This window comes from Sitophilus oryzae, unplaced genomic scaffold (genome assembly GCF_002938485.1).
Source record: "Sitophilus oryzae breed Bouriz unplaced genomic scaffold, Soryzae_2.0 scaffold_1193_pilon_pilon, whole genome shotgun sequence".
Classification (NCBI taxonomy): Eukaryota; Metazoa; Arthropoda; class Insecta; order Coleoptera; family Curculionidae; genus Sitophilus; species Sitophilus oryzae.
This window is the reverse complement of record NW_022145830.1, coordinates 471,083-498,535: the sequence shown is the minus strand read 5'-3', so window position 1 is coordinate 498,535 and position 27,453 is coordinate 471,083. Positions and strand designations below refer to the sequence as shown.

At 33.4% G+C, this 27,453-nt stretch overlaps 2 protein-coding genes across 3 annotated transcripts in view; one reads left to right on the top strand and one right to left on the bottom strand.

Annotated features, from left to right (window-relative positions):
• The window catches only part of LOC115891745 (dual oxidase), a gene marked incomplete at its 5' end in the record, with an annotated part of 34,974 nt that extends 29,649 nt beyond the window's left edge, over positions 1-5,325 (top strand). Inside the window, 4 exon segments of the mRNA XM_030912292.1 lie at positions 722-954; positions 1,212-1,367; positions 1,549-1,677; positions 5,053-5,325. Of these exon segments, the coding sequence (XP_030768152.1) occupies positions 722-954; positions 1,212-1,367; positions 1,549-1,677; positions 5,053-5,181 (647 nt within the window).
• Positions 5,326-8,025: 2,700 nt separating this feature from the next.
• The window catches only part of LOC115891744 (phosphatidylinositol-binding clathrin assembly protein LAP), a 63,983-nt gene continuing 44,555 nt past the window's right edge, over positions 8,026-27,453 (bottom strand). For both annotated transcript variants that reach the window (XM_030912290.1, XM_030912291.1), the window contains 9 exons: positions 24,669-24,877; positions 22,847-22,953; positions 22,415-22,542; positions 22,186-22,354; positions 20,661-20,913; positions 20,476-20,571; positions 12,846-13,068; positions 12,549-12,735; positions 8,026-9,115 (listed from right to left, as the gene is read on the bottom strand). In XM_030912290.1, coding sequence (XP_030768150.1) covers positions 9,008-9,115; positions 12,549-12,735; positions 12,846-13,068; positions 20,476-20,571; positions 20,661-20,913; positions 22,186-22,354; positions 22,415-22,542; positions 22,847-22,953; positions 24,669-24,877 — 1,480 coding nt within the window. In that variant the 3' untranslated portion in view covers positions 8,026-9,007. The remainder of the gene's footprint in view (positions 9,116-12,548; positions 12,736-12,845; positions 13,069-20,475; positions 20,572-20,660; positions 20,914-22,185; positions 22,355-22,414; positions 22,543-22,846; positions 22,954-24,668; positions 24,878-27,453) is intronic.

Sequence of the window (27,453 nt, the reverse complement as noted above, 5' to 3'; positions counted from 1 at the left end):
GGTAGATTTTCTGTGACTGTGAAATACTAATCTTAAGATGACAGGAAATATCACAGAGGATAACCAAGAATAAGAGGGATATTCTAAAAAAACGATAATAAAATATACAATATCGTCTATTATATATAAATTATACAATATTAAACTACTGAGTGACTGTTATGGTATTAACTAAGCACAATAAGCCTTAAGGCTGCATTGTTAGAAGGAGATAATAAACAGACGTTTCTGGGGAAATACTACGTTATAATTTATGATGTTATGATTCACTTTTTATCATTTTTTTTAACCATAGTCTAGAAAAAAAAGCATGTGAGATAGACAACCCTCACTGAAAACTCGGTAAGAAGGAATCAGCAACAGCAAGGTAGATTTTCTGTGACTGTGAAAGTCTTAAGATGACAGAAAATAAAACAGAGGGCAACCAAAAGTAAGAGAGATATTCTAAAACCCCGATACAGAGTATACAATATCGTCTATGTTACAAAAATACTGAGTGACTATAATGGAATTGACTAAGCATAATAAGCCTTAATGTTGCACTGTTATTGGAGATAATAGTCTGGTTTTTCTGCGTCAAAAATACATTTCAAAATTTAAGGTTATAATCTTTGATGTTATGATATACTTTTCTTTATTTTTTTTTGAGTCTAACAAAAAGGTTGTGGGAATAGACAAAATTTATGTGACTGAACACCTATTCTTTTTTCTTATTCACAAGGTCCCTGGACATGGAAACTACGCAACTATTTCGATCCTTGCAACTACAATCCAGAGGATCAGCCGAAAATCCTGCTCGAAGGGCCATTCGGAGGGGGCAATCAGGATTGGTACAAGTTCGAAGTAGCAGTGATGGTGGGTGGGGGTATCGGAGTAACGCCCTACGCTTCTATCTTGAACGATCTCGTATTTGGAACGTCTACAAATAGATATTCCGGAGTAGCATGTAAAAAGGTAACTTTTGTCAATAACCAAAAATTTTTAACTCATCTTAATAAGCACTATAATATTAGGCAACGCTGCAACAGCACACTGTCACATTTTTCTCCCTCCGAATTAATAAGATCCCTAAGCGATTCACTTCCACACATGTCAATCCCAACCCAAAAGAAAGAGTTGCAGGCGCGGTATACTTTTAAATTGCAACTCAACATTCTGTCAGTTTTAAAAGTTTGTAAAGATATTTAGCAAAAGTGTCTTTTATGTTCCAGGTTTATTTCTTGTGGATTTGTCCGTCTCACAAACATTTTGAATGGTTCATCGACGTTTTGAGAGATGTAGAGAAGAAAGATGTAACGAATGTTTTAGAAATTCACATTTTTATCACCCAGTTCTTCCATAAATTCGACTTAAGAACTACTATGTTGGTAAGTACAAGATTTCATAAAAGAAGCATAACAATTTCTGAAACAATGTAGTTTTATGTAATTTATAATTTATTGGAACTTATATATTAATTATATAATTTTTTCTGTTATCTTAGTGGGCCTTTGGATATTTTCGCCCTCGTGAATAGATGCGTGTAGTTTCACTTACTTTCTTTTACAGTATATTTGTGAAAACCACTTCCAAAGATTGTCAAAAACGTCGATTTTCACTGGTCTCAAAGCAGTCAATCACTTTGGAAGACCGGATATGACGTCGTTTTTGAAATTTGTTCAAAAAAGACATAGTTATGTAAGTATTTAATGTTAAGAAAGTGTACAAACATAGTGGAGTGGTTCACATGCTCCAAATGCATTGAAGTAAATGGAAGTGGCCCCACATATAGACGCGGATTAGCGCGTATTCTTCTATTATCCGCTCCGCCCTACGCGTGTAGCTATGTTGGGCCACGGCCTTCTGTTTCTGCTGAGAAGCTTAGACCCGAACAGATGACGAAAAAAATGCTGTTCCCTGAAAGTAAACTTACTACGATAAACATTTCTACTAAATTGTTAAATTATCTATATTGTAACGTTAAAAATATTATCGATAGTATCATTTTATCTTATACAGGGTGGTCCGAACTGTATTCCGGAAACTTCGGCAGCGTATTTTGCAGATAAAAATAAGAAAAAAAGTTCGTATAAATGTATGTCCTAAAATGCTTAGTTTCTGAGATACAGGGTGTAGAAGTTTCATTTTTGTTTCGATTTTTTTCAAATAATTTCTGAGGTAACGTCAATATTTGAGCAACCGTTCTCAAGATATTTAGAATGGAAATAGTCAATACATGTCATTATTGACAAAAAATACAACGCTGAGGTTTTGCAAATTTTTGGCAAAAAAACATTTCAAATTTATAATTTCAATAACTATTTAGTCAACATGTTTAATTTGTGTTAATGATGATAGGTATTGATAATTTCGATTCCAAATATCTCGAGAACCGTTACTCATAGCGATTTTGACCAAGAGAACTTTTCTACGTAAAAAACCTTGTAAATGTATATTTTTTAACTCAGTAGTTTTATACAGGTATGGAAGAAAGGTATTACTCTTCAAACCAGCTAAAAAATATGTAGGAGGCGTCCTCTACAAGTAGGAGACATCAAAATCAAATTTCTCGTGTCAAAAACCTCCCAGACACCAATTTTCATCCAAATATTGACGTTACTTCAGAAATTATTTGGAAAAGATCGAAATAAAAATGAAACTTCAACACCCGGTAACTCCGAAACTAGAATGTAGAATGTTTAGGAGGGGAGTTAATCACCGCGACCTTATAAATCTATTGTGTGTTCCCCTTTCTTGAGTTATAACGAGTTATAACTCATCATACAGTCTCAGGGCTTTAAGAAAAGCCAGTATCTGAGACGGCTCCACAGAGGCCAGCTCTCCATCCTCGACATCAGACGTACCAAGGTTTATGGCACGAATGGTTGTCGTCTCGGCGCACTCAGTAATAAGGTATTCTGGTGTTTCCCCATTTTCTCCACAAAATCTGCATTCGCCGTTGTTTCTCAGTTTCAGCCTACTGAGGTGTTCGTTGAGGAGACAGTGTCCTGTTAGAAACCCCGTGACAATCCGAAGATTGTTTTTACTTAAATCAAGGAAAACCTTTGATTTTTCTCGGTCATAAGTTCTAAGGAACTTTTTCGAGTGTCTTAGACCGTTGGAGGACACCCATTCCAAGTTACGGATGGAGTCTTCCAAATTCTTCAGTTCCGCTTTCAGTTGGTTCCCGTTTGGAAAACAGAACGGTTCTGGTCCAGTTAGTGGAGTGTTCGCTCCTTTTCTAGCTAGATCATTTGCTTTTTCATTGCCTTCTATCCCTTGGTGAGCAGGCACCCAGAGTAAGAGGACTTTATTTTCTTTACCTAATTTGTTGAGCTTCTCTAGGCATTCTTTGACCAACATCGAATTGATGGTTACTGAGTTGATCGCGTTAAGTGCTGCTTGACTATCGGATAGGATGGCAATTTCCTGTTTTCGATAGTTCCTATCTAAGATAAATTGTACGCATCTTTCGATAGCGCAAATTTCAGCCTGAAGGATACTGGGGTAGGTGCCCATTGGTTCGGAGTATTCAGTTTTCGGCCCAAATACTCCTATCCCTGTCCCTGCTTTGGTTTTGGAGGCATCAGTATACCACGTAATGGTATGGTCTTTTATATGCTGAGTAAGCGTTTCTTTCTTCCAATCCTTTTTATTACTCAATACTACAGTGAGGTGTTTCTCAAAGTTGTAAATTATTGGTATGTCATCCACTGGGAGTTGGAGAAGTGGAATTTTCTTTTTGAGGGTGTTCCAAGCCCCTGACCTGAATATTCTCCCAGTACTGTTTCCGTCAGTAACCATTCTAATCATTGTCGCATTGGCATAACTACCGACGACAATGTGCAGTGGTGTTAGGTCTAGAATGACCTCCATTGCTGCTGTTGGACATGTTCTCATGGCACCTGTGATGCAGATACATGCCAGTCTCTGTACTTTGCACAGGTTTTGCCTTGCTGTACGTTGCTCTAGTTTTGTATACCAAGCAACTGCTCCATAAGTAATCATGGGTCTTACTATCATAGTATACATCCAGCGCAAAATGTTAGGGGCGCAGCCTATTTCCCGCCAGTCTTCTGCATATCATGAGAGCCTTTGTGGCTTTGCTGGTGATGTTCTTAATATGCCTGTTCCAGAGAAGTTTACTATCCAGGGTTATTCCCAGATATTTTTCTTCCTTCTTGTGATGGCAGTATTTCCTTTCCATCTAGATGGATTCTTTTCAAGTTTTTCAAACTTCGCTTTCTGGTGAATGGCACTACTGCGGTTTTATCTGAGTTAACACTCAGCCCGACAGTCCTGCACCATCTCTCAGCAATGCGGAGTCCTCTTTGGATAATATCACACAGGGTGAACTCCGAAACTAAGCATTTTAGGATATACATTTATATGGACATTTTTACTTATTTTTATCTGCAGAATACGCTGCTGAAGTTTCCGGAATAGAGTTCGGACTACCCTGTATATGTTTCTAGGTTTAGATTTACTTTTCTCACAATATTCTATCGCGATCTTGAATAACGTGAGAGTGGGACTCCTGGTTGGAGACCAGAGTCTATATATTGATGGTTTCAGTTTTTCTATTACTTATTCTGACCTGTGCAAATCAGTTGTTTACGCACATTTGGAGAATACCTATCTCTTTCATGACTGCCCATAACCCACAAATAGTTTAATTAGCGCAGAATTTCGTGTGTATAATTAACGATTTAATTTTTTTTATACACCCTGTACATGAAATTTCATATTAAATGATCTTCAAGTGCGAATTTGGACACTTATTTTCTTAATTATAAATATCTTCTTTCCCATTTACTCGTAATCGATTCATCTAATTACATAAATTAGCATTTTTTGATTGTTTAACTTTCCTGTTCACTTACTTTTCTAATTTCCTTGTATAAGCTTTTTATAATTACATTATCTTTTAAACACCTGACGCTAAGCTTGTACTAATGAGTCTAACATTTAATTAAATGCGCTTAATAATCATTTAATGGGCTGGTGCAATAGATAATTGATAATGATTAGCTAGTGATTAAACATAAATTAAAAAATAACTGTATTTTCTAGGTAAGTAAAATTGGTGTGTTCAGTTGTGGGCCAAGGCCCTTAACCAAGAGCGTCATGTCAGCCTGCGACGAGGTCAACATGGGACGCAAACTGCCTTATTTTATACATCACTTCGAAAACTTCGGTTAACCATAATTTATTACAGTATTAGAATAACTTAATTAAAGTTTAAATGTATCGATTTCATTGGAAAACAGTGAGATCTTCGTCAGTACTTATAGTAATATTTTGTATATTTTATTTTTTTATATAAAAAAACAAGTAAATAATTTTTTTATTAAAGAATTGCTATTTTTGTATGTTAATATTTAGTTATTTATGAAATAAAAATATATTTTATGTGTAAGATCTATTAGGTGAATCCTTTGAATAAGAAGACTAAGAAAGGAGCATAATGCTATCCATGTATTCATGCATGGTGGGCGGAGAAAGCTCTCTAGGGTGGGGATCCTTGACTGTTCTGTTTAACGATTCATTTGACACATTTGAATTTAATTTAAAATTTTGTGGATTTGTCAGTCTTTACGGAGCTTATTTTATGTTATTTATTATTTATTCTACTATTGGCACCAGGAAGCGACGAAAACTGGGAAACTTGGGAGCTCTTAACAGACTGCGTACGGGCACAGCGAGATCGAGAGACACTCTTGCCAAGTGGGGCTACCATGTGGACTCCAACCTCTGCGAATGTGGAGCACTACAAACCACCCAACATATGTATACTTGCCCACTGTGCCCCGCCAAGTGCACTATAGAGGACCTTATGGCAGCAAAGTCGACGCAATTGACGTCGCCCGCTTCTGGGCAAAATATGTTTAGTTTCCGTCTCAAATGATGTTTATACATGCTATGTTTGTTTTATATCTATGTTTTAATGTACTGTGGTTTCATGTATAACTTTTATGTTTGCAATTTTACTTTTTTTTTTTCACTGCTCAGAACAGGTTTAAAGCTGCCTTATCGGTCCATGGGGACAAGATAAGGTGCTATTGTTAATCACCTAGAAAGGAACGAACAATGTTAGCAGCATCAAGCAGCACAGATTTCTGCATTAGGCGGTAAGTATTTTCAGGTATTCCAATTACTTTTAATTGTTCTTTCAGGTTGACCGGGATAATTCAATGGCTGAGGACAATCAAAGGGGACTACCTGGACCGATTCCATTTGTATATTTTATTTTTTTATATAAAAACAAGTAAATAATTTTTTTTATTAAAGAATTACTATTTTTGTATGTTAATATTTAGTTATTTATGAAATAAAAATATATTTTGTGTAAGATCTATTAGGTGAACCCTTTGAATAAGAAGACTAAGGAAGGAGCATAATGCTATCCATGTATTCATGCATGGTGGCGGAAAAAGCTCTCTAGGGTGGGGATCCTTGACAGTTCTGTTTGACGATTCATTTGACACATTTGAATTTGATTTGAAATTTTGTGGATTTATCAGTCTTTACGGAGCTTATTTTATGTTACTTATTATTTATTCTACTACTGATAGTTGTATAAAGGTAGTAAATGTAGATGGAAATTGTGGCAGAACTTAAATTAACAGTGACATTATCGCGATTTATCGAAAAATACTCTAAAATAGTTGGTTGTGTAGCGTGCGGTAGATCTCGGCAAAAATTGAGTGAAATAATGGAACAACTTTTCGCTAGTAAGTGACTATATAATATACATACGTGTAGTAAACCGATCATTTATGAAATTCACTTAAATTAACTAAATTATATATTTTCTTGCAGTTTAGCTTTTATTTACTACTTGTCAAAGATCAGATGTCAAAGAATTTTGATACGTTAATTTGACTTACCTGCTTCAGTAGAGTATCGGATGTTTGTGTTAATAAATACTTATTATAACTTATGTATTTTTATTAGAATTATATATTTTTATAACAATTTTAATAACTACCAACATTTATTCACAACGTAAAATAAAATAACAAATTATTGAGTCTACCCCACGTCTACCCTACATCATAGTTTTACATTTTTTAAATAAAATTAGAACGGCACTGATAAACCGGAATTTAAGTCGGCCATATTTGAGGCCCATCGCGGTGTACCTAAGATTTTTGATATGCTCCTTCCTTAGTCTTCTTATTCAAAGGGTGAACCAGATTACATACTTTTTTAATTGGTACAGTTATTTGATGATCATATTGAATCGACTCCTACGATTCGTTCATTTGAACAAACCATGCACAATTTACGTTTCAAAAAAACAAGAATCGTAACTGGCACCATACTAGTACTACCGGCGAAAGAAAACAGAAAAAGAAAAAGAAAAGAATTCAGAAAAAGAAATTTACAGTTTTTCAATACTTTATGTCACTGGCGTAAATGGATTAATTTTATTATTTTACCAATAATATTAAATTATCAATCCAATTCATATACAGGTTGTTAATTTGTTTATTACTCGCGGACAGAGCTTTATGGTTGAAATATGGCAACCTCGGCCCGCTCGTCGAGAGACGACGCGACGCGCGACGGGACGAGTCGGGAGCTTAGCTTAGTGCTCATTTGGAATGTAGGCAGTGTTGCCATTCTGTTCCCCAATAAGTAACCGTCCACTTAATAATCTGTATACTATTTATTAAAGACTCCTTAATACCAATTTAATATTTTTAGAGCCTTATCGGATTTATATACCGGATTTAATAATCATAATAAATACATAGTATATAATACCGCATGATCGAAAAAAAATGGCGTCCAGTTGGCTTGGAAATGAACATCGATGACACACACACACACACACACAATCCCCGTATAATTTTACATATAAAATGACAACGATCTTCATTTTATAACCATCGCTGACGCCGTTTTTTATCATATTGAACAGAGGCCAACAATATTTTTTATTTGGAGTTGCATAAAAACACGATTTCGTCTTTTAGTTCGACATTTAATGTAAGTATTTTTAAATTAAAAAGGGGTCCTTAACATTTCATATCTTTATTTTCTTTTGTGATACACCTAAATTGCTCTATACAAAAAATACAGCAATACAATTTACGATGTGCTATAAATATAAATATCATTAAACAAATATATAATAAGTTCTAAAAATAACTGTAATATGAAAAATGTTTTTGCAAAAAATATTGGTTTAACGTGCTAAAATGTATCAAAATGTTTCAACACTCGTTACTTTAATATAATATGGCAAACTTCTATGGGAATTTTTTATTGTTACCGCGCACAGTATACAGTGTTTCTCATTTTCGCTGTCCTATTACCATACTTTGTTTATGATATACATAGCAAAATTGAAAATGTTGCATTTTTGGAACCATTTTGACAAGGACAACAAAAATAGGACACACTGTACTATAGGATAAAAAATGGACCGTATTTTAATTTATTGTCTTCCAGTTTCTTTAAAAATTGTTTTCCAGGTCTCCATCATGAAAATATTTATTTTACATTTTAGTGATATTCCTTATATACAGAGTACCCTGAACATATTCCTCTGATTATTATTAAATGATACAGAAGACAATATTTCTTTTTCAAAAAAAGTGAGATGTATGATATGTATAAAAGAACGAAAATGATCATTAAATGACCTTACTAAAACAGGAAATATTGCTGGTATAGGTAAATATATAAAAATATATATCTCCTATTTTGATTACTATAATATATACAAAAAAACTCACATATATGGCCGCCCTAAAAAAACCTCTGGAAATAGTTTCTTACATACAGTATGTCACAAAATCGACAAATTTTAGTATGATTTTTTTTTTCAATTCGGTATTTTTACAGAAAATTTCTTCGCAATGGCAATTTTCGCAACACACTGTATATATCATAAAACAAGGTTACGAAAAATTTTGCGTCTTCGCCTTAGTAATCTCCATCTTATCGATTCATCAATTAAATAATTATATATTAACAGATTATTTACACCAAATAAAATTATCATTGTTAAATCTCAGTGGAACAGAAGTTGCTGTTGTTGGGCGCCGAGGGAGTTGGGCTGTGGCTGTATGGAACCCATCGGATTTAGAGGGCTCATCATGGGTGGCATTGGTTTTAAACCCTGTAATAAAAGAGTTCACTTTAAAGTTAAGAAACAAAACCGTGCCAGGTCGGGGGAAAAACATGATAAGCGCCATTTTACTAATTTTACAGGAGAGCACTGGACGGCTGGTGGTTATCAGGTTCTTTCCCTGTATGTATACTAAGGGCTGGCAAAGGTTAGTCTTGGGTCGAGATTTCCGTACGTAAGAAGAGTACAATGCGTTTATAATGTACTGAACAAAGAGAGAGTAAACACGTTGCCAAACGTATGAAATAAACCGAGAAACTGTGCACACCGCTAAGAGACTTGAAAGGGGAAATAGCAGATTTGTCGCAGTTGACCGGTCGACCCAATCAATATCAGTACCTCTGTCAGTACTTCTAGGGAAAGGTGTACGTCATGCGTTCAGCTTCACGATTTAATTACGTCTCGTGATACTTGATTTGTTTATTTATTAACGAGTCGTTGTAATATTCCCTATAGCTTGATTTTTTTTAAGTGCAAGCTAGAGACACTTGCAATTTTGGTAAAAATAAGTGGAATTGAGTGGGTGTTCGATAGTGGTCGCGCTATTAGAACTCTGAATTCAAAAATCGATATCTCGAAATCTATTAGAAATAATAGATTGTAGTTTTTTCAAGAACTTTGTTAATATTTCTGCTGTATTTTCTTTGTAGACAGTATGTGAAAATCTTTATCAATAAAAGAATTACACGATTGCTGAAAATTGCTATGCTCTAAAAGTAAATGGATGGATTGTTTAAAACTTTTGAATGGAAAAACAACCTTATCGATTTTTTCTTATGTAAACATATTGTAAAATATCCGATCTTGAAAAATAAAAAAAGTTTCAATATCTAAAGTGGTTCTTGAGTTATGGCCTGTTATGTGTTAAAAGTTGAGTTTTTAAATTATCGCGATTACTGACGTTTTCTCGTTATAAAAAAATGACACCCTAACGATATCCTTATAATTCCATTTCAGATGCTCAGAAACATTACAAACCTAATGATTTTAAAATAAGCGGTTTGCGATCGTGATTTTACTTTACTTCATAGAGAAAGGCGTATCGGCAACGCCGCAACAGCACACCGTCGCGCGTCGCGTCGGTCGGTCGCATTTCTCTCACTCCGACTTAATAAGATCCCTATGCGATTTACTTCCACACATGTAAATGCCGACCCAAAAGTAAGAGTTGCCAGCACGGTATAGTAAACGCCACGAATGTTTGGGAGTGATTCATCAGTCGCTACCATGTGAACTAATCTGTTCAAGGTTACATAAAACTTAATTCCAGTGCCGTGGTGTTTCAAGTCATATAATAATCAATATATAATCTGTTGTAATTTATTGTTTTAACTGTCAAAGTCTTGTCAAAACATATATATTTGGTTATAAATATAAAATGGAATGATCCATTGGTCGCACTGCAAGCACACCAATGGACTGACGCACAAAAAAAATTTAGTTTTTTTTCAAACAAATACTACTAACAAATAATCTCGGTTGGATTAACGCACCAGTGTTTACAACAAATAACTAGTTTATTTTGTAAATTTTCTTAAAGTGGCGAAATACCTATAGGACTTTTTTCAAAAGATGAATCTGTTATAGAGATAGACATCTTTTACTATAATATTATAAAACCCTAAAATTAAAAATTGGCGCAAAAATTAAAGAAATTTGCAAAAATCATGTTTTCCCCTGGACCCTTCAATTGTTTAGTAGGTTATAACATAATACATTAGACCAGAAAGCGATTTTTGCGTTTTTTGCGTGTGAAGCGCTTTTGCGATTTTACCGTTTGAAGCTTTTATTTCGATTTATATCCATTAAAAACACGCAAAAGAAGCGGCAGGTCTACAGTTTATATCAAGATGTCAATCACTAATCATAATACTGCTATTTATATAATCACTGATTACAATCTTTACAGATTGTAATCAGAAATATGTTGGGCAAACTAGAAGATCAATATTAACTAGATTTAAAGAACATTTAGCTCAGATAAGATATGGTAGACCGGATAAATCTTGCGTTGCCGAACATATTGTTGACAAAGAACATTGTATAGATCTTAATAATTTAAAATTAATTAAACAAGTCTCAAATTACAGGCAATTAGATGCACATGAAAGAATCAGAATTAATAAATGTAAAGATAGTATGAACAGAGACAACGGTCCAATTCCTTCAAGTTCTTTTTCCTACTACGTTACGCTCGGTGGGCTCTGACTCGGTTGGCTAGATCTTGCCACGCCCACTCGGTGCCCACTGAGCGAGTATATAAACGGTCAACTTGTAGATTGTACTTTAGTTTATAATCATCTGCTGATGATGCTAACATGGTTAGCGAAACGCGCGTCCAGTGTAAAAGTAAAAGTGTTTTGGTGTATTGTGGTGATTTAGTGTTTTATTTTGTTATTTTTATTGTATTATTAAATATTACGTCTGCCTATGACGGGATTTCATGTTAGAAATCGCAAAAGACGCTACACAAAACAAACTGATTTGTTTTCATTTGCGTCTTTTACGAGACACGCCGAACGCTACACGCTTTTTGTCGGGCCACTCCTATATAATCTTGTTATTGTTTTAGTCGCAAAAGACGCTTTACGCGCAAAAATCACTTTCTGTGTGGCCGTGGGCTTAGGTGTTAACAAATTACTAAACCTTTAAGTTACTTCTATACACCTCACCAAATCTCTGTCATTGGTCAAAAAAGAAATGTCCAAAGTCACCATGGAACTTTTTGAACTGTTAAGTTAATGGATAAATATACAAGGATATTCACAGTAACATTTTCATATAAACCATTTATGAATAATTACTTATGGTAATTATGAAACGTATAATGAATAAAAAAAATAGTAAACATAAGTATGATGTTATACGGAGCTATCTGGACACTCAAAGCTGCCACAATCAACCGTCTGGAAGCATTTGAAATGTGGTTACATGACGATAGTGATGTGTCAGTGTTGTCGCTCCACAACGAATGAGGAACCTATACTGACAAACGGTGATAATAACGGTGAAACTATAAATTATTTACAATTTTCAAATAAACTATTTATAATCGGAGAATTCTTAAAATTTCTTGGACCGAACATATAAGCAACGAGGAAGTTCTTGGACAGCTGAACAAAGATCGGGAACTGTTAACCACCATCAAGGCCAGAAAGGTGAGCTACTTCGGACACATAATGCGTGGCACCAAATATTATATTCCTCGTTTGATTATTCAAGGAAAAGTCGAAAGTAGAAGATGGGTAGGTCGAAAGAAACTGTCATGGCTCAGAAATATACGGAACTGGACCGGTCTGGGGGTGGAGAGGCTATTTCATGCAGCAGAAGATAGAGAACTCTTCCACGAAATAGTCATGGAGATTGCCAACGCCTGAAGACAGGCATGGCACCGCAAGAAGAAGAAGGATTAAACTACACTTACCATAGGCGATACTTGTGGGTAGACATTGACGTATTGCGATCCCTGCGGAGCCAACAGTGGCGTACTGAAAGGACTATTATTTGACTGCTGATTCATGGGTTTATAGCCAGCACCAGTGGTGGCGGACATAGGTTGCGGTGTCCAGTTGGGTTTTGAACTACCTTTAGGAGAATTCCATTGGACACCTCTGAAAAATGGACAATATCTCGTTAGGCTGTACTACTGCTAAACAATATATTGATAGAAAGATGTATTTTTAATAATATTAAATATACTCGTAGGTCTATGTAGACTTACTTTATTGTCTGTTTCCTATCATTAATGGTCAGATTTTCGGCCAATGATGCCAAACTAGATTCTAAATCGCCCGTAAGTAGACCACCGTTGGTGCTGGATGCTTGATGATTGTTGTTGTGGACGCTGTTGGTACTAGACTGGACGCCGATGTTATTGTTTGTTGCCTGTCCATTGCTGTTCATTGGTTGTAAGACACCACCCAATGCATCGAAATTGCCGGAAGCTATAACATTTTCCAGAATTAAGCCAAGAGATACAAGTAAAATGAAACTCTCGAAAAAGCAACAACGGCAAGCATAAAAGCAGCACTACTATGATGATTTGTATGGTCAAACTTTGTTAATATTATGAATAAGTCTTTACTAACATATCAGGGTCTGCAAGGCCAGCTTTGGGTGCAGATTTTCGAGCGTACGAAGAGTACAGTCAATGTGTCCAGAACTATAAGATGGTACTGAACAAAGAGAGATGAGCCTAAGTATTTTCCTATGTGCATGAAATGAAATGCCGGATTAGGTGGTGATGTAATAAACATTTAGCATTTTTTTCTCTCCAACTTCTTAGACATGGAAAAAAAACTCTCTGAAGCCGCCGTATAAAATTTGTCATTGCATGCTCAGCTACACCGCTGCATACAATCAAAATTGACAAATATATTTGTTAGAATGAAAAAATCTAAAATCGCTTCATTGTTGCTAATCATATAAATATTAGATGATACTAAGTTGCAAATGTAACTTAATATAGATAATTAAGATAATAAAAATGTCTTTTAGAAAAGCTAAATTATATATCTTATAAGGCACGACTTCGACAAATGAGATCTAAAACATTACGAAAATACAATCTAGTTTTGAATTAAAATGACTGACAACTATATTCTGTTTAACAAGAGAATTATATGACAGTGGCAGTGCTGTCCATGATAATACTGTCAATTTTTGGAGGTCGTCTATCAAATCGTCGCTTGTCTCACTGAACATACTTCACACATGTAGAACAAAGTTTGACCAGAAAATGAAAACGATAAAATGAAACCAACGAAAATAACAAGTTTGAAAAAAACGTAAGTGTTCGCATGCATTAAAAAGAAATTCTAATACAGGATAGTTCATTTGCCTCTAATTAGACAGTCTTTCAAGTAAAAAAAAAATGTGCGCAAATTTACATATGTACACAACAAATATGACTAATTGAATAATTAATGCATATGCTTGCGGTTTAGATGCATACACATATATGTAATTTTATAATTCTGGGAACTGGGAGGTTCTTTATTCGTATTTTTAGATAATATATAGTTTATGATGAATAATTATCAATTAATTAAATGAGTAAATATTATAGTTAAGTCAAAGAAAACGGGTATAATAAGTTCTAACTTTGAAATTAATCCCTTTAATTTTAAACTATCCTGTATAAGTATCGAACAGTCCAGTGTATCCACAAAGATCTAAATCATTTTTTTATTTTTGAGTTATTAACTATTTAAGGTTTAGGTTTGTCAAATAAGTATCAGATAATTTAATACAAATTAAAATAAAACTGAAATTTAGCTTTCAAGACTTAAAAAATAATGTGAATGTATCTAGTTCTTTCATTCGTTAAATAAAAATTATAAGGTGTTTTAGCAAGACTTACATATTATCAAAAATGGCATACGTTGCTAAATGTCAAAGTTACTGATATACAATAATTTATTTTTAACACCCTATTGTATACAGGGTTATTCACCACATACGACACAGAGTATTGTAGCTAAACGATTAGATTTTTACAAATTGTAAGTTTTGGGTTCGTTGAAGGACTATTAGAAATACAATTTAAAAATATTTTTACAAGATACATAGTGTCCCAAATAAATAAAAAATATCAAAGTTGAATTTTTTAAATGAAACACCCTGTATATTATATTTTCAGTTTCTACGATCAAAATAAAGGCAAATTTGATTAAGGTTTACTGCATTTTAATCTTACCGTTTTTGAAATATCTACGTTTTTGACAAAATACAGTAACAATAATTTTAATGCTTCATTACTCTAGACGTATACAAGTTTTTAAAACCAAATATTGTATTGTTGGTAAGTTTTTCTATTTACTAAATTTTGTGCGGCCGTAATAAAAATTATACTACCTTATACAGAGTGTCTAAAAATGTATTTAAACGTTAATAACTTCTTTAATTTAAATGGAACACCCTGTATATTTTACCAGAATCAAATGCACAACTCAATTGTCTATCAAATTGTATTATACCACATTTTACCTATCTCTTAAATTTTCGTAGAAAATGCATTTTCTTATAATTATACCCATGGAATATTGACATTTTAGATTATTTTTATTTTTACTGAAATATTCCATTTAGCTGGGAGTTAAAATGACAAACAACAACTGTCACGGTCAGATATCCATTTTTTGTTACTTTGATATGTCTTTGTTACTTTGATACATCTATCTTTTAATTCATAGCGATGGTATGAAAACTGGTTTCAAATCTACACCGTTTTACGAAACTGTAATACACTTATCATCCTGATTCTTCTGTTACAATTAGATATTTGTACCTACTTGTCAAACCATTAAATTAATGATGTCTCTTTGTCGATCCATCTGGACTATACTTCAGTATATAAACTCATCGTAAAGTACACAAACATAATAAGAATAAAACAAATATACGACAAACATCAATATTTACAAGATAGAATGCAGTATCACCTGTAACATCAACAGTTAGTTTCACTGAGTTCATTATTACACGGCACAACAGGAATATCAATAAAATGAACACATAATTTTCATGACGGGTAAGCAATGTGACAAATCATATATCGTTAACGTCACAGCTTGCTTGATTGCGATCGAGTGAGTTTCGGACTTGGATGAAGTCTATTACGTTTTGAAAATGATTGCTTTCGTCATCATGCTCATCATCCAAATCCAGGAGGGGCGGGGTTTTGTCCTCGTTAAGGAAGGGATTATACGAGGGGGTGGAGACCTCGTCATCGGCAGCTTGCGATAATAGAGTACCGTGTAAGCTAACATTTTTATAATGAGATACTGTAAGCTTTAAATGTATACTTTATTGGACTTTCTGCACTACTCTACGCCAATTTTTTTTATTGTGTTTAATCAAACTTAATGCTTTTCTTTTTCGGGTCAGATAATTAAGAACAAATTTGGGTTACGTCAAATGACAATTGAAGGGGTGACTGCAATAACCAGGCAGCTCCACTTTTTGACGAAAATGAGATTTAGTTAGTTACCCTATAAAAATAGACCGATCGTACCCTGCAGTTATCAGTCCACGTTGTGGAACAGTACCTATATGGCAACGTTACTGGAGCTACATTGCTTTCGGTTTGCAACAAAAACCGAACAGATATTAGAGCTGTCTGGTTTGGCTAGCAAAATTTGTTAAAATGGAGCAGCCTCCATTTGTTAAAATGTTATTGCAGCCATCCCTTCAATTAAGAACATTCAACTAGTGCAGCAAGTTCTGCTATAAAGTACAGACCTTATCAAAAGATAAAAAGAGTAAGCAATGAACTCAGTTTTTTAATGTATGTAAACATGTTCTTTACAGAAATACTTTATTTGCAGAAATTCACGAAATTCGAATAAGAAAATATTGTACGCAGATCTGGTCATTCTAAATCCGTGTTTTGTATATTAACACACAAAGGTGAGTTTATATGTATCTGTCATGCATCATTTGTCGTTCCGTCACTTCAATCAGGTTGAAGAATGATATGTAATTTTTAAAATAAACCAATAAAACAGCGTAAGAACAACGACTGACGACGCATCAAGGATGCATGTAAATATACACTAATGGTGAGTTCATACTTCAAGTATTATTAACTAAAGTACGTCTACTGAATCTATGTCTATGAAAAGAACGTGGACAAAAAACATTTAAATAAACCATAATATATTTTATAAATCGCTACCTATATAGAAACGGCAGAGAGTTCACGTGGACTTGACGAGTATGTCATCGCAAAACACTTCGCCCACTCATTCCATTGATTACTGTTAAATTTGTCGAATTTTTATTGATGGGACGCGTCGTCTAATTTTTTACGATAAACATCGATTAAACGGCAGAGAATATCGTTTCCCCCCTTACGGATGCCTCGTAGCTACAGAAAAGATAGACGTACTGTTACAAGAAATTAACCTTAAGAACGTTAAGGTTAATTTTAGAAAGAAGTAATGGGCTCTTTCACTCTATTTTGGAATTAGCATAATTGAATAAAGCAATTAATTCTAGAATTTTCTGCTATCTCACTTTCGAAAAATTTGAAGTCGTTCTTAAGGAAATAAATAAAAACAAAAAATGCCAGAATAAAAATCCGCACTTTATTTTTAATACGTCACACCTGGCATGTTGAGAAGCGGCAACACGGCCGGGCCACCATGCTGACCCACCACCACCACCTCCAGACAAGGCTATTCAACCTTTTCCAATATGGCGGAGATAGAAGTGCTTTATTTGGCGCGTATTTTAAAACCTGTTTTATTTCCAAATAGACATTTTTCACACAAATGTCGGGTTAGATTACGTAATATTTCACTAATTTTTTAATATACAAGGAGTCTAAAGTTCTCCACATAAGTATGGAATTGTTTGTATTATTACTTTTATGAAAACATCAGTTAGTTACTTTTTATAAAAAGGTCTGCTTTCTCAAAAAATAGGTAGGTAGTGTTAAAATATTCAAACTTGAGGTAGCATATATAGGGTGTTCAAAATCATCGGAAAAAGAAATAACCAGAAATATATGACAGAAAATAGCAATATAAACTAAATATTCAATTGCAAACACTTACCTACCATACTTTAGAATTTACTGCACGTTTGATAAATATATACTATTGTGGACAGTAGAGGAAGTTACTTGTCTTAGTAAATAAAAGCCTTGGTAAATGCTCTTGGAATTATAAACTACACTGGCTTGGGTCAAAAAATATGGAATATTTTTCCTATGTTTTGCAGCATTACACAAATGGGAATAAATTCAAACTATAATAGGTGAGGATAACTAAAAAATATAATGTGTGTTTCAAGATTTTATATAGAAAAAAAAAACTAAATTCCTTTTTGGGGGTTCGTAAGTAAAACTTAACGCTTAGCTTAGTTTTCTTTACTCTTTCTCTTTACATAGGGCATTGTCTTTGTGGTAAAGATTGTGGTCATTCCTTTTTTTGCATAGTTCTTCAATAAAATATTGGATATTCTGAACAAGATGGATTTAATAATAAATTCTGAAGTATGTGAGGGGCAATTGTGACCTAAAAAAAGACTTACATCCAGGCCATTTATATTTTCAAATGTCAATGTTGTCAATATCTTTCTGTGATCTTTTTGATGTAAAAAGCTTGGTTATTCTTCCAATATCTTACTTATAGTGAGGAAAAAAAGGACTCACTAGGGTAACAGAGGCTTTGGCCTTTGGCCTTTTTGAGGCATATTTATTACCCGAGAACTACTAGTAGGAGTGAAATTATCTCTTTTAATAGCTGTAAACCATTTTTTACGAAACTCGTCATTTTTGGGGAATATAAAAGCAGAAACCTTGGGACCCCCTATATAATTCTCGTGACAATTTGGAACAGAGCATGTAAAAGGTATGCTACAATAAAATGTTAATACCTACCCTTTAATACCTATCTTTTGATTATTGTAAGTAACCATTATAAAGTACTATGCAGACTGGCGGTGAAGGCTCATTTAGGTGTCTTGATAAATACTTCTAGTTATTACCTTAAAAGACTTAATATCCAGGCCATTTATATTTTCAAAGTGTGAAGTTCTCTATGTGGAATGTCTGGTTTGGATTTTTTATTACACTGTTATTTTATCACAATTTTCTGATCACACCATGCACTGAATATTAAGAACTAAACAAACGTGTTGCAGAAGCATAACAAACTAGAGATAATTAATTATTTCTGGTATGCAATCGGAACGAGAAACCACTACCGGCTTTTCAGGTTAAAGGTAAACAATTTAATAATGCACTGCCTTCGCCGCCATATTTGCCTTCCCATATCATGTTGATTCGCCTTGAGTTGAGGTGGTGCTGGTCACGGTTCTGCAATGTGATTGGGCGTATTTTTCATACGTCATCAGTTGGCACTTTAAAATTATTTCAAATTAAAGCAATTTTGAGGGCCTATAAAAAATTATTCAATGTCATGGAACGATTTTTTTGGATAAATATACTGAAAATAGTCTATTTCAGATTTTGTCCTTGAATTGGGTATTTTATTTTTTGTGAAAGAGCCCATTAACTATGAATTAACCTTAACACGGAAATGCCGTTCACACTTCTATTTGTCTTAAGAATATTTTAGTAAGCGCTTGCGCTCACATTGTTTTAGCTAACCTAACTTCACAAATATTTTAAGAATTTCAAATACTAAGGAAAATAATTTTTACAGTGATGACATTTAATTGTTGGTGAATAAACATTAATAATTTCTAAACCAAAAAATATATAATTTATTTTTATAAAGCGTCAAAATATGTCAAATATTATTTCCAAAATACTTAATACCCCGAGCTTTGTGCGTGCGAAAATTAATTTTCTATTAGTATTAGCCGTAAGAATATCAAATAATATAAATATATAGAATATAGAAATTGAATTGAATTTTAAACTGTGGTAAAATAACTATGTATTTGTCCAAATATTAGTGGTTGAACCCTAGCTACAATACTATTTAAATCCCCTACTTGGACGCTTTAAAATTCTTGGTGAAGATATTTCTATCATTATCTCACATAAAACAAAAATTTAGGATGACCAGGCTTGTACATTAAGAACTGTACGTCGACCAATGATCTCTCAGCTTTGTTTAGGTAAACTTGTAATAAGGAAAAGAATCAGAGTACGTAATAATGACCCAGCCCTTTGTTTGATATTTTTGTTAAACAGTTGAATATGAGTATATAGTAAAATATGCAATATTTCACATGGAAATCACTACGAAAAATTATATTACTAGCTTTTTAACTAACATTGCTCCAATTTATTACAATGGTGAAATATTGCCCACATAGTCATAATAAATTGGTAGGTACACATAGTAAAAAAATAAAAACAAAATTCTTAGTCGTTACAGTAATTATACATATGAAAATATAATTTGTGATAATCCACTGCTGACAGAATATAGAGTGTCATTTAAAAAGAAAAAATATATGCTTCCAATAGCTTAAATCAAAAGCTGTACCCGACCAACACCACCATTTAATTTAAATTCTCAAATATCTTGTACGCATAAGCTAAAACTTTTTTTTAAGTTTCTATGCAAATGGTGATGATGTAATGTAAATAAACATTTCAACTTAAAATAACCCAAAAATAAAAAAATGCTCTATTGTGCCCGCGTAAAAGGCAATTCTAAGAGTTATTTCATTAATACAAGTGTTACACAAAACAGTAACTCGTGTCTTGATGAAATCGTGCGAAAGATTGTATGATGTGGTGCAGACATGCGCAGAGATATTAAAAGCGCTAGGTTAGTTGGCTTTTTTAAAAGCTTGTTGAAAAATTACTCCTTATCAAAAGGTCTGTTTTAAGTAGATAGTAGATGAACAACATATAGCCTTACCTGGAGCTTCCGTATTTCCAAATACCGAGGCAAAAGCATTTTCTGGAACAAATGCTCCATTTGGAACCACACTGTTGGTTTGCTGAACACCATAACCTAGAGAGCGATATAATAGTTTCATAATTGTACTTAATACCATATATTTTAATTAATAAAGAAAGTTAAAAGAATATAAAGTGACTAACCATTCCCGTTTACAATCCATGCGCTAGTCTGTTGAGGTACGGTGTAAGATGGAGCCACAGCTAGCGCTGGAGGCTGTGCGAAGGCGTCCGCGAACGGATTTGACAGTTGCAACAGATCGTCCGACGCCTTAGACGTCGGTGTTGTCAAATCTGGAGCGAATAAGTCGACAGGCTGCGCCGATTGGCTAGATAACGTCGCCGACGACGACGAACTAGATAGGAATGGGTTGCTGACTGGAGAGGACACTTTCGACTAGAAAATTCAGTTGTATTATTCCTCTTTGGTACTTTATACCCATAATTAGTGACATGAAAATAAGATTGAATGTAAAGAAAGTATCTGAAATATTAAATTTCGTTTTATTAATTTAGAAGCACTTATACTATATATTTATGGCTTAAAACCTATTATTCCTATAATTCAACGTTACTGAAAATGCCAAAAACAGATAAATAAATATTTGTATTGCAATTATCATATTATTTTACGTTGTGTAACAAAATATATTTTAACAAAACTTAAAATAAATCTTAAAACCCTAATACCCGACACTGGTGCGGTCACTATCTGAATATCTTTATTGCGCTACTGTTATACGAAAAACTCAAAAGGTACGAGGATATTTTCTACAAATACTTAAGGAGATAAGCATGCAGATTCAGTGGGAGGAACCAGCGCACAATAGAACGCAATGGAGAAGAACTGTAAGCTCAGTTAACAACGACAACCAAAAAGTAACCAGGTAACAAAGAAATAAGATTTTTGAATGTCCGGAGTCAACAAAAAATGTTATCTATCTCGAAATAATGATTCTGGCCCCTAGATAATAATGGTCTTGGCTTAGAACTTCAAGACTTCAACTGGTCGTAGACTTGAAATTAATACACAACAACTTTGGCGAATGTCTTATCTTGCGGTAAGACTTGACCACCTGAGGCAAGGATCATCGGCATCCTATCTTGGTCCAGAGCCAGTACTGGGAATACCCAAATGTATGGCCCGTAGTGCACTGAAACTCTGGATCAGGGAAAAGCAGAATGTCCACTGGAGAAACAGACAGGGGCACAGGCACAGCAAGGCTTTCATCCAAGGACCTAGCTCTAAAACCGCAAAAGAACTGCTAATGTTTAGCAGGAATAAAGTGCGGATTACAACAGGCCTCTTGACAGGACACATGGCTGTCAAGTGTTACCTGAACAAGCTCAACCTGTATCAAGGAAGTATTTGCTGCAGACTCTGCGATAAAAATCCTGAAACATCGGAGCACATAATATGTCAATGCGAGGCTCTGGATTGCAAGCGACACTTTTTATTTGGGAAAGCTAGGCTAGAACCGGAGGAACTTTGCTCCCATCCTATCAAGGACCTGCATAAGTTAGTGCAGGACACAGGGATAGGAGAATGGGTGCAGATATAGAAAGGGGACAAACACAATAGCCTCACAGGTCGCACTATTTCCGGCAGAGGACGGTCCCTTGTGGTGAAAAAAAAAGACTTGAAGCTATATAATCTGTCATAACTTACTTTAAATTGATTCATTGCAGCCTCTTCCTCCGCTAACGCTTTTAGTTTCAAATTCTCGTCTATGCCGTTCAAAGAATCGAATTTTGAATTAGATGCAACGTTGCCAAATGCGTTGCTCGTGGAATTTAACGCTGACACGCCGGATTTGACGTTCTTTTGGTTACTTGTGCTGTAAAAAAGCAATTAATACTAGTTAGGAATTATAAAAGATTTAAAAATTGATGCTCACTTGGAAGAATTTGAACTAGAAGATGACTTTTTGCCTTCCATATGACTATAGTGTTGTTCTAGAGCGTCTAAAAGGCTGCTAGGAGCTTTGGTGAGGTCTGGAATATCGCCTTTGTCTATACCAACGTTCTAAACACAAACATAGAAAATATTATAGTGTACTACAAATAATTAATAAGAAATATTGGATCAATTACTTAATAATAGATTGGTAGGTATTTACTAAGAAAAGCTTCATTTAGCCTGTCCAAGGAAAAGAATATATGACAGTGACGGTTGTCTGTCATATTAAGTGAAAAGTAGATTGATTCTTCTATGGTTTTCTGGGCGTCGTCTGTCGAAAACATACATTCTCTTGTTGGACAGACTATACATAAATAATTGTTAATAATTAAATATGAATATTGGTGTAACAAATTGAAATAATACATACTTCTGCTACTTTTAAAAATTCTGCTACACTATCCATTCTAACAAGGAACTTCTTATATATGTCTAAAGCCTCTTTGCATTGTTTCTTGTTCATATCAAAATATTTTTCTGAAAAGAAAACAAGAAATTTACTTAGATATACCGGGTGCGCCTCAAAAGTGGTTTACCCCTATAACTTTTTTATTTTTTCAGATAAAAAAACGAGATTTGGTATGTTAGTATATGACATAAATTAGGATTGATTGACGTATTCAATTATTTTCGGTCAGTTCCTGTTTCACCGGAAATGACTACAACTTATTCTTTTACATTAGTCTAGTTTAAATGACTCTCTGAATAGAATGTCAAATTCTGACATTCTAGCTTAAAAAAGAATCAATTTTAAATTTTAATCTAGAGTGCCATGAATAAAAACAATAATTTTTTTAAGGAGTCTTGGAAAAATAGATTTTATCGTAATGTTTTTCATCTCTTGTCCTGACCGGATAAAATATGCCCAAATCGCATTTTTAATCATATCTCAATTTTTTCAAAGGGAACGAGGGTGGCTCATTAGCATATTTTGAAAAAGCATTTTTTTACGAATAATTTGGTAACAGAAACTTGGTATTTCGAGTCAAATTGTCTTTACATTTATGGCCATGGCAGTCTAAATTAAAATTTAAAATACTATTTTTTTAATTGAAAATATCAAAAGTTGACATATGCTATGGCATTCTAGTCAGAATGACATCTTCTATCAAATGAAGTAAAAAAATAACAAGGGTGTCATTTAAAAATCAAAAGTTGTAGTCATTTCTGGTGAAACAGGAAGTGACCGAAAAGAATTAAATACGCCAATCAATCCTAATTTATGTCATATACTAACATACCAAATCTGTTTTTAGTTGATTTATTTATTATATATATTTATTAAAATAAAAAAGTTATAAAGGTGAGCCACTTTTGAGACGAACCCGGTATATCATCAGGTCTATTTATACATTTACATATTTTTATACTAGAAGGAAAAATATACCAAAATTATATTATTAGATCGATGTTGAAATAAGCATGCAATGTTTCATTCATTTGAATCATAATCATTTATCATTTATATCCCGCCCATTGCTGAACAAAAGCCTTCCTTAACTGTAGCCATCTTTTTCTATTTTGTGCCACTTAAATCCAATTTCCCGCCACTCTTGTTATTTCACCTGTCCATCGACTAGGAGGTCATTCTCTGCTTCTATAGACCTCGTGTCTTGGTCTCCATTCCACAAAAAGTGGTAAATAAATAGTAGTAAAAAATTCATCGCAACTTTATTAGAATATTTTGAACGGGAAAGCAGTAGTAATGGCCCTTTATGTTCGTTAAGTGCCGAGTTAAGTGCTGTCAAGGAGGTGAGTTTTGTTGATGTAAATAATAACTGTTTATATATTTATAATTATTTTTTTTTTCTTAAAATATTTTGATTAAAAGAAAATATATAAAAGTGGGCAACCCTGTGCCGTTCAAGCTCAATCACGTGCCTAAAAGTTTATTTGATGCGAAGTATATGTGTATTAAAAAACAGTAATTTTTTATAATGAATATGTCGATTTCACAAAAAATATCAAAGTCAAGAAAATTAAAAGAAGAGAAAAAAAGATTCAAAAAAGTGACGTTAATGAACTGACATAATCTGGTAAAATTTTTCGATCGATAATTTAGCATCAATAATATTTTTTCCAACTAATTTAATCATAGTGTATCGTTCTGTATAAAGTATCACTAATCAGGCTAATTGTTTAAGTACTCTTACTTGCTATCGGCAATAAGGAAAAGTAACGATAACACTTACCTAACAAATTAATGATGCCATCGTTGTAGCACGCGAACAATCGTATTAAATCCCTGAACAAAAGCATAAAGCACATGTTTATGATGCCGTTAGTCAAATCGTTGGCGTTGCAATCGAATTCCAAAAGCGCGTCCAGCTGGTTCTGCAGGACGGGGATCGTTTTTAATAGCTTGTCAGCGTTCATGGTGCGGAGCATGCCATCGTCTTTCCTGGAAGTTTAATTTGAGCCTTAAGTTATGACAATATAACCATTTCACACAGATTTTGTCAGGATGTAGAGGCATAGATAAATGAAACAAGTTTAGATTGGCGCTATTCTTGCAACCAACGGTCGCGACCCAAAGTTTTTGAAAATTTCGGAGCGGTTCGGCTTTTTCCGGAATTATATCGCCAAATATTATTTATTCAAATTTATTATTATTTTCTTTTAATTTTATAAATAAAATACAGTGTGTTGCATACTAGAAACTTTATTTTATATAGGAACATGTATGAAATACCTATGAAACATTGAAAACCGACGTTATGCCACGATCCACGATGGTTTTTGCAGTTCACAGTTCATAGCACAGCTTTTTAAGTTTTTAATGCCACTTTTTCACAATTATCATTGGATTGAGTAAATAAAACTTGAATTAAACTCACAAGATAGCAATAATTACTTTGAAAATGGACGCCTTAAACACTTTTCGGAATTTTTTCAATGAGAGATTAGATTTTGAAAGATTTTATAATTTTTGAAGATTCTGACTTTGACAAGAGATATGGAACTAACAACCATTGCCTGGAAACTTATATGGTGAAATTTTGATTAAATAATTTAGTACATACTAAAAACACGGTATGTCGCTAGTGGTAGGAAGAATAATTTTTAGAGGTTACTAATTTATTTGGTTGCCTGTGATATGCATATACAGGGTGTTTCCTAATTAATCTAAAAAATAAAAAATCGTTAGAAAACGAATTAAGGCGGGCTCTTAACAAGTATATTTATTTTTTTCTCGACAACCGTTTGATGAACAAGAAAAACGCAAAAGATCAATTTTGTTGAAAAAGGATGGCCAGTCAAGAAAAAAAATATATTTTTTTAAAAAAGTAGTGGTGTACCATTTATGTTAAGCAAAAAAAAACGATTTTTTTTAATTTTTAACACCCTGTAGATCAGAAAGGAAGTACTTTAGACCCAATGGTTATATAAAAATTGTTTTAAGAACACATGAGGAATCACACCATAATTTTTTTAGACTAATTCGAAAACATCCTGTATATTGTCAACTTGACAATGACTGCTGATAAATCAAAAAATACCTTTTCAGTGAAAAAAGTCTGATTTTCGCAGGAAAAATTTTGATTTTTATTGAATTTGGGCCTGCGTTTGCAAATACTCGTTTGTTTTTTAATTTTTTATCTATCTAAATTTTAAATATCATAGTCAGAAATAGTTTTATTATTTATTAACTGTAAAAATGGTGTTTTCTTGTTGTGTTGCATCTTGCAAAGAAACTAACAAAACTGCAAAAATGTACGTGTTTCCAAAATACGATAAGGTATGTATCTTAGATAAAAGAAAAATATATGGTATGTATTCGTTGTTTGATTTCTTTTCGTTTGCTTTAAAATCTATAAATCTCGGTTTATTCATTAGACAGCCAGTCGAGTTACGATCATTTACATGAAACTCTGTAAAATAAATAAAAAAATAAATTGTAAAATATATATATATATATATATATATATATATATATATATATATATATATATATATATATATATATATATATATATATATATATATATATATATATATATATATATATATATATATATATATATATATATATATATCTTATGTTTTATTAAAGTTACTCTGATATACTGATATGTCAGTGTAACTTTAAAAATAAATCCCATAGATAAATGCAACAAGTTTAGATTGGAAAGCCCGTAAAAATTTTAGGTCGCGAAATTATTTTGGGTCGCGACCGTTATACGCGATCTGGCGCTGCTAAAGCGGTCGCTAAGAACAACGGCAAACAAAAACAGAAATAATTTTCTCTTGTCAAAGTCAGAATCTTCAAAAATCATAATAATCTTTCAAAATCTAAACCGCTCTCATTAAAGAAATTCCGAAAAGTGTTTATAGCGTCCATTTTCAAAGTAATTATTGCTATCTTGTGAGTTTAATTCAAGTTTTATTTACTCCAACCGGTAATAATTGTGAAAAAGTGGCATTAAAAACTTAAAAAGCTGTGCTGTGAACTGTGAACTGCAAAAACCATCGTGGATCGTGGCATAACCAATGTTTCATAGGTATTTCATACATGCGTCCTTATATAAAATAAAGTTTCTTGTATGCAACACACTGTATTTTATTTATAAAATTAAACGAAAATAATAATAAATTTGAATAAACAATATTTGGCGATATAATTCCGGAAAAAGCCGAACCGCTCCGAAATTTTCAAAAGTTTTGGGTCGCGACCGTTGCCAGAATAGCGCCAAATAGTGTTTACATTGTCCTTATGGGCACTTTCCAATCTAAACTTGTTTCATTTATCTATGATAAATCCTTTGAATTCAAATATAAACATAAAAAACATTTACAGCAGAAAAGACGAAGGCGCTGGGTTAAACGTAGTCTCCACTAAAAACACGGAGGGGCGCTTTGACCCAAAATTTTACTACTAAGTTTCATATCTATCTTAATAGTAGATTATTTTCTTTTATCTATGACTAACAACAGAATAACAAGAGAAAATTATTTCTGTTTTTGTTTGAGGTTGTT